The sequence below is a fragment of the Hipposideros armiger genome, unplaced genomic scaffold (assembly GCF_001890085.2).
Source record: "Hipposideros armiger isolate ML-2016 unplaced genomic scaffold, ASM189008v1 scaffold_159, whole genome shotgun sequence".
In the NCBI taxonomy this organism is placed as follows: Eukaryota; Metazoa; Chordata; class Mammalia; order Chiroptera; family Hipposideridae; genus Hipposideros; species Hipposideros armiger.
Window position 1 is genome coordinate 2,001,134 of NW_017731509.1, and position 15,083 is coordinate 2,016,216.

General features: G+C 44.0%; 1 protein-coding gene across 11 annotated transcripts in view; it reads right to left on the bottom strand.

Annotated features, from left to right (window-relative positions):
• NAV2 (neuron navigator 2) overlaps positions 1–15,083 on the bottom strand; it is a 738,710-nt gene that overhangs the window by 164,284 nt on the left and 559,343 nt on the right. For all 11 annotated transcript variants that reach the window (XR_002125006.1, XM_019651383.1, XM_019651379.1 and 8 more), the window contains one exon: positions 1,608–2,709. Coding sequence is in view for 10 of the 11 variants with exons in the window: in XM_019651383.1 (XP_019506928.1) it covers positions 1,608–2,709 (1,102 nt within the window). In the remaining variant the exon portion in view is untranslated. The remainder of the gene's footprint in view (positions 1–1,607; positions 2,710–15,083) is intronic.

Consider the following 15,083-nt stretch of genomic DNA (forward strand, 5'->3'; position numbering starts at 1 on the left):
GATAGCAAGGCTATAAATGCTATTGGAATGATGAACGTTTCGTGGGGAGCAATTCAGTTGCCTCCATGGCTCAGAGAACCACCGCACAAAAAGCTGTGCGTGCAGACTAGTGCTGAGTCATTACCTAAGCCTTGGCCCATTTCTCAGGACTGCTAGCTGAGCTGAGGATGTGATTTAATAAAAAGATGACTGGCTTCCATTTTAAAAGTTTGGGTGTGACCCTCATGGAAGAGGGATGAGGCGAGGCCTGACATTCCCTCACTGGCTGGCTTTACTCTGAAATCGCTCAAGCCAGCCTTTCCATCAGCTGTTGGCAGGGATGGTAACAAAGTCTCCTAGAGCACAGCTCATGCAGGGAGAGATGGTTATGGGTAAGTATGCATATGAATAGCTATGAAAATACATGTATGCGAAAGTGTATTTGCATTTTATAAATGAATGTGGCTGTGTGCTTCCACGTACATGTGACTGTCGATGTATGTATATACACCTATGGCTGTATGAGTATGTATACAGTGTGAGTGTGTGTGTGTGTGTGTGTGTGTGTGTGTGTGTGTGTGTGTGTGTGTGTGTACTTAGGGTGGAAGCTGTAAAAGGAGTGCCCAGAATATGACATTCAATCATTCAATCCTTAGTCCCCTTTTGCTTCGCAGAGGTATTAATTATATTCAACTGTGCAGTGTGGCGCAAGGCACTATACATCCAAAGCATAGGACAAGTTGACTACTGTGAGCAAAGCTCTGGGACTTTCTTAAAATCAGGGCTGCAGGAGCTGCCACCTGCCTGCCTGGAGAGGACTCATCCACATGCATCAAGTAACACCCAGAGCTAGTGTCCCCATTCGCCGAGGTATGTGGTGCCGGCTGAGCAACCAAAGGTGCTCACAGGCCAGAACCACACAGAGCATCCGCACCTGGCTCCACATATGCTCCTATGGGCGTGCCATGAGAGCCAGAGACCGAGGGGCACACAACAGCCAGAAGGACAGAGTCGGATGCAAACAGCCAGGCTCGCCTCCTCAATACAACCTGGGTTCTGTTCTTCCAGAACTGGTCTCTCCTCACCACTACCCTTCTCCCGCATCCTGCTGTTGCCTCCAACATTCCCGCACACAGAAGGGGCTGAATACCTCCTTAATATGTGCGCTGTGGTAAGCAACTGTGAGGGTCTGCAAGTTCAAGACAAACACCCCTGTGAGAAGAAGTACCCGTTATTCAGCAAGACGCTTCCTGTTCAGTATGGCTGGGGACTGATGCTGCAGCCTGTGGAGTGATACCAAACACCCTTCATGCATCTGCCTGTGCTGCTGCTGCTGCTGCTGCTTCTGAAATGGCCCCAAGTCCCCACATGCCTGGTGAACTCCCACTCGTCCTGGGTCAGCTTTAATAGTACTTCCTGTCTTTAGCTTTCTCTGACCCTCCACCAGGCCCTGCTGTGTTAATCGTTCCCCCAAGCACTGTGAATACCTCTGTTAGGGCTTTATCACTGGTACTTTAGCTGCATTTGCTTAAGTGTTCCCAGAGAGCCTGTCCTTGACTACCTAGAAGCCACCAGAAAGGCTTCTGTGTCCAGTGGCCCAGGAAGGGCAGGCGGGCGGCTGCTCCTACCTGTACAGGAAAGGTGCGACCGTGGCAGTGTTGGGGTGGTTGTATTGCTGCTGGGGCTGAGGTAGCTGAACACTGACGGTATTGCTTCCTGTGGTCTGGGTGGTCCCGACGGACCCACTGACAGTCTGGCTGCTGATGCTGTGGTTCAGGGTGGTCCCTCCTGGGCCTTTCCCTTCCGAGGATGCCAGGCTGGAGGAGGAACTGGAGTGTCTGCCGTCCAGCTGGGGCTTTTGCTGGGGGAGCCCCGAACTCGGCTTGCCACCCCGGCTCCGCTCCCCCTCCTTGGAAGGGGCAGGGGCACTTGGGGATTTCCCGGGCATGCTCTTCATCCCTGGTTTTGGTATTCCACTGAGGGAAGGGGCTGGCGCCTCCTTCTTGGCACTGCTGAGTTTGCCCCCTTTGGGGATGAAGCTGGCGATCTTGGAGGACTTTTTTGGCATCTCCGTCACCACTGCCCCACTGGGGTCTTCTTTTGGCCCCTCTCTGAGGTCTGGCCTCTCTGTCACAGAGGCTCTCTTGGTGAGGTCCTTGCTTTTCTCCTTTTCCTTCTCCCGCTGTTGTTTCTCCTTTTCCTTTTCATTGCCTTTCGGGGAACTCTTCTTGGTGGTCAGCGCCCGGCTGAAAGTTCTCTGGGCGATGCCCTTCAGTGCGATCTTGGGGCTGTTGGAAGGGGGGCCCGCCATGGACAGCGTGCGACTGGTGGCCTCCATCTCTTCGCTCTCTTCAACGCTGGACAGAATCTCCAACCGTTCACAGCTGGTGTCCCGCGACCCTGGTCCCTCACCCGCCTTGGAACCCCCTTTGCTGTTGAAAAGTTTTAGTTTTTCTAGCATGGACTTCTGATTATTGGGGGCTGGCTTCAAGGCTTCGGAGCTGGGCCTGGGGGCCTCGGGCACGGGCTGCTTGACTGACAGCATGGACGACGTGGCGCTGTGCTTCACGCTGACGGACTTGCTGCGCCAGGGCTTGGCGGCCCCGGGCTGGGGGATGGCCGAGGAGACATTGCAATTAGCAGGGGTGGTGGAGCTGCTGCCACTGTCCAAAGAAACAGGTGCATTTTCATTCATTCCGGGGTGGAAGGAGGCTGGGCTTGCCAATGGCTCTGCAGAGATGAGGAAGAGAAGAGAACCTGAATTACACCAGTGGACCTGCACTGACCATGAGGGAGCGCTGGCTACGGTTCCATGTAACCACAGCCCATCACTCTCCAACCCAAATGCTTTATAGCTCCATTACCTGCTTTGTATAGTGCCTGTGGTTAAATTTTAAATCCTACCTTGACTCCCTCCTGTTCTCTATCATGTATAGTTCACAGCCTCCCATCCCAGTTTGGTGTATGCTATGCAAATGCACGTTAATCTTAACATCAGTGTACACAAAGTACAATTAAGTGCTTCAGTTCATGGAAAAACAGAGAAACTCAAACCTGCACCACCATTGTGGTGGTATGGGAAAGATGCAGGAAATATCTACTGTTTTGAATTATCAGCCCACAACCCCATTTCCCAGCTATGCAAAACACTTGAGAATTATCCAACTTTAAGAAAACAATGTCACAGAGACATTAAAACAGAACACACTAAAGAAAGAAAAAAAGAGAAACCGAGTATAATCTTTACAGAAGAATAATTACCCACAGAACTTGCTAAGTCCTATCAAAGCATATCAATTTTTTCTATGTTGGCACTTGTAAAGAGTTACAAACATGTTTCAGACTAGACTTAAAATAAGAAAAACTCTTTAGCTTAAGGGTATAAACCATGCACATGGCTTCACTGTAGGCAAGAAAACATACAGGTTATCTGAGAGTCAAAGCTCTCCCCTTGGCGCTCAGGAGGTCTTTTCCCGGCCAGACTCTTTTCTCAGAAAAACCTCAACATACTTCCAAACTAGAACCGGAATTGTTCTGGGAAGGGTCGGTTTCAAACTGGAGTTCTGCTCGCCACCAAGGCCACCCATATCACAGACATGAACACTGCAGTGCCCTTCTTCACACCACAATCAGAACGATGCAGCTCTATCTCCTCCACAAGGGCTGTCAGAGTGAAAGTGGCAGGAAAGACATGTCACAGCTGAGCCCAGTGCCCACCCGCATCCCACGCCCGCCCAGGGCTCAGAACAGACAGGATGTCAGCCCCCAAAGAGCATGGCCCCATCTGCAGAGTCACAGTGTCATTTATGACTTACCTACTAGCAACAGCCACTTTCTCCCGAAACAACTCCCTGTAAAAAATTCTCCAACTGGAGAGGCTGTCCGTCCAATTGTCACAAGTGTTTTCAGTTAAACTGCTCATGTTTCTAATTAACTTTTGTCATCTGCAACTGCTCCAGTGCCCAGAAGCCTGGCGGGATTAACGGCTGCTTCTTCAGTTTTTTTTTTTTTTAATACCTATGTTCTGCTGCCTTTTAGTAACAGAGTAAACTGTATACAGAGCGGCTTTTTATGATTTAAAAGTCAACGGCCGCCAAAGCCAACTGAAGGCAGCCCCTGTGTGGGACGTGAGCGCTGAGCCAGGGGGGAAGAGCTCCCAGCAGAGGGACTGCTTCCTTTCACTCTCAGCTGCTCAGGGAAGCCACAGCTCCAGGGTGATCCAAAGCAGACCTCCCAATGTTTTAAAACACATACATCTTCCTGACTTACTGGGGATTTGGGTTTGGATGGGTGCGGGGGGAGGTTGCCGCATGATCCTCCCTAACAAAACCCATGGGGCGTCTTTGGATCTTTTCCTGGGGAGAGTCGGAGACTAGCTCGGAAACAGGCTCATGAAACCCACCCACACTGCTGGCCTTTCAGAGGGTCTTCCTAGGCCTGATGATGCTTCCGGGGGGCCTCCTGGATATCAGTGCTAGGCACGTGGTGAAGAGATCACTGCCCCCATTTTATGAGTCAGGAAACTGAGGCTCAGGGAGGGCTAATGACGGACCCGAAAGCACGTTAACTAGAAATGGGCATATCTGGAATTTGAACCCAGCTCCCCTGACATAGTGCTCCTTTGGGACTGGTCACAGCTACTTCCTTTGATGAAGAATACATTTACACAACAGCCATTTAAATGACTGGAGTGCTTTTTAGACATGCCCTTTTCAATTACTTAGGTATGTTCATGACATCCGACGTGAGGCATGAACAGCCCAGCCCCTGGAAAGGAGGCAGCCTGTACCAAAAGGCCAGCTCTCTGGAGGAAATTATAGTGACTCTCCAATCCCAACGACTTAGGACAACAGACTTACCTTTTACCTGGGCTCAGATCTGGAGCAGAAGTACTCGTTCATACATTCATTCATTTAATCTTTCATTCACATCAATGTTCATTCATTCATTCAGTGAGCACCTAGTGTGTGCTGGACATGGTTCTAAACATTTGGGAGACATCGATGACAATCAAAGCTCCCTGCCTTCCTGGAGCTTACGTTCTCGCAGGGAGGAACAGATGATAATTAATGTCATTAATAAATAAGTGTTCTCCTTTGTTAGAAAATAAGTGCTAAGGAAAAGGGGTCTTTGGGGACAGGTATCAACAGTGTCCTTACACAAACTACAATGTCACACTCAGAGGCACGGCCCTCTTTCCTAAAAATGTTTTTGGCATATTCCTCACTGACCATAAGTGACGTGAATCAATGGGACTTCTCTGTTCCCACACATTCCTTAGAATTCTTACAAAGCTTGATGGAAATGGTTTTGATATGAAATGCCCCAACCTAGTATTTCTGTGTATTTTGAACATTAACATACACAGCTAGAAATTAACCAACAACTAACTAGCTATCGGCTGACGCAGGGTTAAACAGATACCTGGCTTATCTAAGTAAAATGTTGAGACTCACTGAAATGGACATCTCCTTCAGGAAAGGTGCCAGGTGCAGAGAAAGGGCTTATACAAGATAGGCAAGAAGGACACTTACATAGACACTTCTCAGGCCATGCCGAAACAGCGCCCAGAAATGCCTGTTTACCATTCACACCCCAGCTCAACGCCTTCTCCTCTGTCAAGCTCTCTGAGACCCTCAAGCTGAATGAACTGTCTGGTTTGCATCCTGGTATTTTTCTCTACTCTGTGGTTTCCTAGGATACTGTCCATACCTACCCCCATAAAAGGATCTTGGAGGGCCACCCACTTATATCAGGCACTGGGAATACAGAGCTGAATAAAATACATCTCCTGCTCACTGTTCAAAGGAGAACAGACTTCAAAACAGAGCACAGAAATAAGGTACAGGGCTGCAGAGGGCTGTACAAGGTACCGTGAGACTCAAGGATTGGGATCCACTAATTCTCCCTAGAGAGTTTGGGAAGCCTTCACAGAGGTGAGGACTCTTAAGTTGCTACACCATGTTTCTGCTGTGGGTTGATTGGTTTGTTATTCCACTGGTCTGTGAGTTCCTCCAGGGCAGAGACTCCCTCTCTGATTGATCTTTGTGTCCCAAAGCCTGCCAGAGCATAGGAAATAGTTATTACAGTTAACCCTTGAACAATGTGGGGTTTAGAGGTACCGATCCCCTGTACAGTTGAAAACCTGTGTATAACTTTGACTTCCCCAAAACTTAACTACTGAAAGCCTATTGTTGACAGGAAGCCTTGCTGGTAACATAAACAGTTGATTAACATGCATTTTGTATGTTATATGTATTATATACTGTATCTTACCACAAAGTAAGCTAGAGAAAAGAAAACGTTATTAAAATCATAAGGAAGAGAAAACGCATTTACAGTATTTATTAAAAAAAAACATGTATAAGTGGACCCATGGAGTACAAATCCATGTTGTTCAAGAGTTAACTGAAAATGGTTTCTGAATTGTTGGTTGGTTCTTTGGACCAAGTCGCATTTAAGGAAACAGAAACACAAGGTTTGTGATTAGTCATTAGGGTTTTATTGAAACTTTTCAGCCTAAGCTCAGGAAAAAAACCGGGATCAGGACTCGGAGCTTCTGAATTTCCACTTGGTATTTAGCCTGGGCGCCCCTGGTTATGAAATGGTGGGGACATTTCCAGGCTACTCATTACAGCTATAAAAGGTAGCACTTGAAGACGATTCTGAACTTGGTTTCTAGAACAGCAGTTCCCTGAGTAGCACTAGAGGGCACCAGGGCATCTGTGGGTCAGATCATCAACACTTTTGCGCTTATGTCATGGCCAGAAATCCCCTTCATAGGGAAGGGGACTCCAGGTCATGAGGGGCCTTGTCCAGGTTACCCTGACATGGTTCTGTCATTCCTAAGGTTATCACACCAGTGATCTCAGATCTTGGCCGAACTGTTTTGGGCCTGTTCCTCTTGCTTTGGAAAGCAGCCGCTTCTAATACCAGGGTTCTGTGATTCTTAGCATGAGATTTTCCATACCAAGCCTCAAACTTTGTCACCAACTGGTGGTGTGACCCTAGAGATGCCATTTTGCCCCCTCTGGGCCTCAGTTGCCCAATTTGTAAAAAAGAGGATGAGCTATTTCTCTCGAGTCCTTTCAGCTCTGTTTCTATTCAAATCTCAGTGAGTCTCCATGAGGCCCTATGAGGCTGGGCCACAGCCAGTTTTGTCCCACGGGGCCCAAGGACGCAGCCCTCACTCACTAAGTTCTATCATTACCCTGTGTTGTAACATGCAGGTGTTTTTTTATCTTCCAACAATTCCCCTCCACAGTTCTCTTAAGACCATTTCTAATAAATGGGTAAAGCTGACTGGGTCAGGGTGTGTAGTCAATCTTGAATGAGTCTGTAGTGGATTCAGAAATGCTAGTTTCTATAAAAAAAAATGTGGGGGAGGGAGGGTGAGGTGAGTTCTTTAAAATTAAGGGCACTTCTATCCCTAATGACTAAAAGCTCTTGTTTCTTTCCTCATGTATAGAAACCTCTGTTAAAGAAATCTAACAAGGAGAAAGGGGAAAAGCACAAAATAAAGTTCTGCACGTCATTATGTCCCCAACAATGGTATGTGGGCCCCTGCAGTACATGAGATAATTTTAGATGGCACATGGGTGAACATTTTTATATTTTAAAAGTTGTATATTTATTTTATTGCATTTTAGAAAAGATAATTAGCCTATACATAAATTGGCAGTTTCATGAATATTAAATGTAGATTTAACTTGAGTTGATTTAAGGAAAATATGAAACTAGTAAAAACACACGTGGTTCATGGGTTTGGCAAAAATCATGCAGATTTGTGAAAGACTGAAATTGGTGAAACACCATTCCATTAAATCTAGAAATACTTACGTTATATTAAGTCTATTCTTTTGGAAAATGTAAATTGGCCAACTAGAAGTCAAATCAGAAGGCCCAAATAAGGACTAGGTTCAAATCTAATCCGAAATGGCTGCTTCTTAGGGCTTTATTTATATGTATTTGTTTAAGCACAGCATTTTGCTGAGAATGGCCAGAGGTAGCAACATGAATGGGCCTTATTTAGTCAATGACAATTTTAAAAACAATGGCTTTAACAAGGTTGTGACTACCAAACACAGTAAGAATGACATATTATATCACAGCCCAAAAACATCCAAATAGCTACTCGTATATGTAAAATTGAAAAATATTAAGACATACTCTTATTACACACCATAAACTGATATATTCTACCCTAGTCCATTTTTTAAAATGCTGATGACAGAGCTGCCGAGCAGATTTTATGACCCACCAGTGGATAGCGCCCTGCAGGCTGAACATCTCAGCTCCGAAAGGCCAGCTTACAAAGTTCACCCACCACCAACTGACAAACCACAGCAAGAAGGAAAAGTCTCATTTGAAACATTGCAGACAAGATGCCTTTGAAGAAGAGAAAAGGCTCTTTTTTGAAAAGGATTTAGGGAGAGCATTAATCCTCCTGTGGGGAGGGGAAAAGTTTGGTTTTTCTGGCAACCAGCCTTAACCTTCCCTGACAAGTAACCAAAATACTTTCTAAATGAAAATACTGTCTAAGGCAGATAAATAAGCATGCCTTCCTCTCTCCCTCCTTAAAGGCCAGCACTGGCCCCGGGTTCCTCTGTCCCCAAGGTCTTAGGGAGATGTTGGTGGTCTGGTCCCAATGCCAACAGGCACTCGGGGAGTCTGTTCTACACCCAATGATCCCATCTCCTGTCACCCTACTGTGATTTTAAACCTGCTCTGGGGAGGTTTCCCACCTAAATTCTCTCTGTAGTCTTCAGGAAAAGGCATGATAGTTGGGCCTGGGAAAATGTTTGCAATTTCCTATAATTTGTCAAGGTGTCAATCTTGAGCATTCAAATTTGTTAGGGTAATTGAAACCAGTTTTTCTTTTCTTTTTTCAAATACATAGACTCCAGCCTCACAGGCTGAAGACTGTTTTCAGAGTTACCCAGGTCAATTTCTTTACAACCCTGTTAGCCACCAGACCAAAGGAGCCTCGCTCGAGGAGCTTTCTCAGCACTGTTGTGACCAATGTCTAATCTTAAGGGCATGGGCTTCAACAGTCTTTTCTCCAACTCCTTCTTGGTGAGGATCCTTGGAGTTTCAGAAAGAGAAGGAAGGCATGAGAGCCACCAAGGAAAGTGAGAGGGCATGGAGTGAGAGGGAGCTGGGCTTTGGACTCATACGCTCTAAGGATCTTGCGTCTATAATTCCATAGGCTCCTAGAACATCCAAGTTAGAATAAGGATGATGATGTTTATAAACAATATTTTTTTTAAAGTTGCTCTGTGAATTCAATCCCTATCAAAATGTCAATGATGATTTTTTGCAGAATTAGAAAAGTCCATCCAAAAATTCATATGGACTCTCAAGGGACTCCCAATAGCCAAAACAATCTTGAAAAGAACAAAATCGGAGGTCTCATACATCCTGATTTCAAAACTTCCTACAAAACTATAGTCACCAAATCAGTATGGTACTGGCATAAAGACAGACATATAGACCAATGGACTAGACTAGAGAACCCAGAAATAAACCTTTGCATATATGGTCAAGTGATTTTCAAGGCTATTCAATGGGGTAAGGACAGTATTTTCAACAGATGGTGTTGGGAAAACTGGCTATCTACAAGCAAAAAATGAAGTTGGATTTTTACCTTACAGCATATAAGATAAGTTAACTTAAAATGGATCAAAGACCTAAATGTAAAAGGTAAAGCTATTAAAACTCTTAGAAGAAAACACAGGGCAAAAGCTTCATGACACTGGATTTAGCAATGATTCTTGGATATGATACTAAAAGCACAAGCAAAAAAACAATACATAAGTTGGACTTCATTAAAATTAGAAAACTTTTGTGCATCAAAGGACACTATCGACAGAGTGAAAAGGTAGAAAATGGTAGAAAATACTTGCAAGTCACATATATGATAAAGAATTGATATCTTAAATATAAAAATAACTACTGTAACTCAACAATAACAACACAACTTGATTTAAAAATGGGCAAATAACTTGAACAGACATTTCTCTAAAGAAGACATATAAACAGCCAATACACACACAGAAAGATGTCCCCATAATTATTAGGAAATGCAAATCAAAACCACAATGAAATACCACTTCATACCCATTAGTATGGCTTGTATATAAAAAACAACACAAAAACCTAGAAAATAACAAGTGCTTGTGAGTTTGTGGAGAAACCCCGTTCACTGCTGCGGGAATGTAAGATGGCGCAGCCATTGTGGAGAACAAAATGGAAGTTCCTCAAAAAATTCAACACAGAATATGACCACCAATTCCGCTTGTGGGTATAGACCCACAAGAAGTGAAAGCAGAGATCTGAACAGCTGTTTGTACACAGCTATTTGCGTCTAATGGAAACAGCGTTTCAGTTGGGGACGATAAGAAGTTCTGGAGATGGATGGTGGTAATGGATGCACATAATGTGAAAGTACTTAATGTCACAGAACCATACACTTTTAAATGGCTAAAATGGTAAATATTGTATTAGGTGTATTTTATCACAATAAAAAAATAGGATTATATTTGGCCGTAAGTAACCATTCTGACCACCATGGCCTAAACAGGTGAGGGGTTCACTATTTTATTTCTAGCGCTTAGCATGGGGCCTGACACACACTAAGGGCTCAATAAATATTAAATTTTTAAAAAAGTTTCTGTTAGTCTGATGGTTAATGAATCACGTGAAATTGTAGAGTTTTGAATACTACCTTATTACTATTATTTTATTCTAGTTTGAAAAGCAACTGCTGCTTCAAAGGAATAGTGGTCCTTTTTCAACAAACTCTAGCAGGCAAACAAATTACACCACATGGCTTCTTCCTCCTTAAATCGGCCCTTGCCAGCATCTTGGTCAAGCTGTTTACTCTGACTGGGATGCCTCACTGTGCCCCTCACTGCCTCACATCCATACCCCTAGCCGCTAGTCCAACCTTCCATGCCATCTCTTCTAGGAAACGTTCCGAACCCCCAAACCAGAAGCCATCTCTGTTCACCTAAAGGGCTGTAAGGCTCTGTCGGGGCTTCTCCGGGGCCCTGCCCTTTGCTGCCTGGCACTGTGGTTAGCAGCTCCACTCTGCTTACTTACAAGAATGGCTGACGCACTAATAGGCGCTCAGAAATGGTTGTTGGAAAAATCAAACAAAAGCTATTACCCACACTGGATCCCTCCATATGATTCAAAACTAAAATCAGGTGTGCCTGGCTTGTCCCTCTTGGCCAATCAAGCCAGTTGTTCTCTTTAAAGCTAAATGAACTCAAAAGGCTAGAAACCTTGGTGATGTTTGTGATGCTTTTAATGTTTTTTCTTCTACGCCTGATAGAAATTTTGCTACACCAGGTCACTGAAAATGTCACGGACAAATGCTCCAGTATCTTGGGAGAGTGTGCCCCCAAATCAATGGGCAGAACGTACACGTGCATTATCATAATAGACTGAAGCTGCCACTTTCCTGTATGAGCCACCAAGTTCCGGGTTTTCCTCAGTGACTTTTTCACCCCAGAGGAAGCAGAAAAGAGGCCCTCGACAGCTGCAGCAATTACAGTTGTAATATATGACAAGGTACTTCTTTTTCCGCAGTGGCTTATTTTGGATAAAGCCAAGTGAAACTATGGGTTGATGAGGTCATTTGTTTCTCTGTTGGTAATGAAAGAGCACTAAAAGAAAATAAGGAAGTACCGTTTTCCTACACAGTTTTCATTACATTTTCTCCAGTTTTACAAGGTATGTTCTCAAATCCCACTTAATGGCATAAAGAACTGGTAAAGCGAAACAAAGGTTAACTTGCTGGAAACATGAGTATACAGTTGGGCTTATGTTTGACCTTGCAATAGCACCTTAAAAAGAGAATAAGTTCGGGCNGGATAAACCTAGTGAGGTAGGTGATTATGATTCCATTTTACTAATGAGGAAATTGAGGTACAGGGCTTCTGTGGGTTACCCAAGGTGAAACAGATTAGTGCCAGGCTGCTTCATTTCAAGTCCCCACTTTAGCTGCACTCCTTGTCTGCCGTCCCTCGAGATGAGACAATAAGCAGGACTCTCTCATCGTATGTTATTTTCTCTTTGTACAAGATACAGTATTTTCATCAAGTCTTCTGTCGACAGTTTTCAAAGGTTCTACAGCAAAGTCCTCTGACCTCCAGCCCTTTCCCTGAGGAAAAAGAATGTTTCCCTCCAGGACGTTCTTTTTAAAAATGGGACTGCCGAACATCGAGCAATAATTTAAGTAAGGTTTTTGTTCTTCAAAATGTAGGATGCTGGCAAAATGTAATCTTTCTTCTGTTATTTTTTCTGCCAATCAAAATCAGAAGCCAACCAAAGAACTAACTTATTATATTTCTCTGGGGGAATCAATGCAGAAACTGAGAGCTGAATTGGACTATTATTCACTATCTATGATTGTATTATGCCAAATGTGCAGGAACAGAAGGATAAAAAAAGCAGTCATTTATCCTGATGCTGCCAAGTGTGCAGACACTTGGTATCGGATAGATCAAATAATTTCAGGGCTTCATGACTGTCACTGATCCACACAGCTCTACCAGACTTCTGAGCCTTTTCACCTGACAGTTGTCCTCTTAAGGAAAAAGCAGAATTTTTCTTCTGAAAAACACAAAATACACCAAGGCAGACAATGCCCCTAGAGATGCTCATACACAGGCGTTACCCACCCAAACCAGGAAGTCATTTTCTCCAGGTGTCTGTTTTTTTTTATTCAACAAGCCTGGCTGTGACAAGTTGCGGGTAGATTGAGTTTTTGTAAATGGAACACTCATCCTAGTAACTCTTCTGGAAGGCTCCGATATCGTTTAAAAACAAGATAATCATGATGAGGTGGAAAGAATGCCAGTTAATTGTCTTATTCTGCTCTGAGCTACTCACGTCACCTATAGACTTGTACAATCACAGAACTTTGTGGATGAGTTCAAGTACAACTCAGTAGCTTGATAGCCCAGAGTTAGTCTTGCTGAGCTCCAGTTTATTCACAAGTAAAAATAAAGCTATACCAATGACTTTCAATCTACAGAGTGCCAAGCAGGTGCCAGGTACTGTACTATACTAAGTGCTTTAAATAATTTCATTTAATGACATTTAATTAATGGCTTCATAAATTCACACATAAGCATCTTATGAAGTGGATTTACTGCAGCTCAGAGATGTTAGCATCTTGCCCAAGGCCAGGGCTAGGAATTGGTGGAACAAGACTTTGAACACTAAAATCCATGGACTCCACTAAATGGAGGTGGTGACCAAAGCTTTCTTCCTTCACCATGAGGAGCAAAGCAGTAATGATGGGGGAGCATCCTGCAAAAAGCTTTCCACACAAATTTTCGTAGAGAGAGAATAAGTTCTTAAAAATGTCGCTCTCCCTCCCACATACCCTTGACCTCAAAGGATGTCCTACACATATTTTTTAAATCCTCCCACTAAGCTGGATAAGGAGACAAATCATTGGACTGCTGACATTCAAAGGAAGATACCTTTAAAAATAAAAAGCATTCCTATTCTTTATCTTTAATTTCTTGAAGCCAGATCACCCTTGAAACACCTCCTTCCTCACTCTTGAACTTATTTGTTCAAAATCCCAAGCAATATATTTCAGGAGAAAGCTTTCGTTTTAATTGGTCAAGCCATTTCTCTATCTTGTACCATATATGGCTATGAGCAAGTACAAAACTGGCTGTAGGAAACCTTCTCCCTTTTTTCAAGGGTGTATGAAATTTCACAGAGATTATAAGCACTTTACAGGGGGCAAGTCTCACTCTTGCAGGAGATCACTGTCCACAGCGAACAGCTCTTTGGCAGAGGGCAATGGCTGCCTGCTATTGTAAGTACATCCCTCTAAGACACAGTTAAGAACTGCAGCCCCCCCTCCTCTAAGATACTAGCCCAATCTTCCTGCTTTCTCCTAGGACAAAGGATTAGCACTCCCAAACAGGAGCCTCCAAACCAATGTTAAACCAAAATGCTTTCCACTGAACAACACAAACAGGCAGTTACAGACAGAAGGGGTTCCAGGGTCAGGACCGTTTGGAAAACAGAGGGCTAAGTACACGCATACCTAGTTTTAAGGTGTTTGCTTTATTGTGCCTCACAGATGTTGCGCTCTTTACAAATTGAAGGTAAAACTCTCCACCAGCAAAAAGATTACGACTTGCTTTATTGACAGTGATCTGGAACCGAACTCACAATTATCTCCAAGGTAGGCCTATAGTGGTCCAACAGTTTTTTCTTGCCTGCAGGACTTCTCAGAGCCTTTGATGTGCTTACTTGCACTGGGAATATCCAAAATGATAACGGAATGGTGTGATTTCTAAGTGTATTTTTGGCCATAGAACTAATTTTATTAGATTAGCTTAAGGAAATAGCCTATTATGGAATGCATTTTGGTAAATAGTGTCCTAATGGAGGGGGCAGAAAATGGGCACATAAATCAGATAAGAGCTACTCAACAGGTATTAGTCACTAACCAGGAGGGCGATGCAAGGGAGGAGGAAGAAGGTGCACCCTTCTCCGCCTGTGAAGTTATAACCTAATAGACTGTGGAGCGCTTTCATAAGCATTTTGAGCATTAAGCATCCTTAATACGTACCTGTTCCCTTTTATTTCAAAAGGATTAGTAGAAGGTTCTTCACTAAAGCCAAAGGCTACATGAAAACAGAAAGTAGGAGTCATGGCTGCACAGTGAGTGATATGCCAAGATTTCTATCAACAACGAGGCTCGCTGTGACTCAGCCCAGGGACATGGTAGCCACAAAAACTGAAGGACAACAACTTGACTTGGAGCTGATGGGTCCTGGGGAAAACACAGTTCCCCAATAAAGTTAAAAAAAATCAAAAATAAAAAAATTAACTCTTGTTTACTCTTAAAAAAAAAAGAATTCAAGTTTTATTACAACACATTGGGAAACTGTAGTATGCCCAGGCTAAGGACTAGAATCTGAGGATGACCCTAAACCCCTCTCAGTGAGGAGCAGCCAAAATGACTGCCATTCAGCGAGGAGAGGAGAGGACTCAGGAGAAGGCAAAGGTGGAAGGACTCTTGTCATCAAGGTGGCTTTCCTTTCCCTTTGATTTTTCTGCCA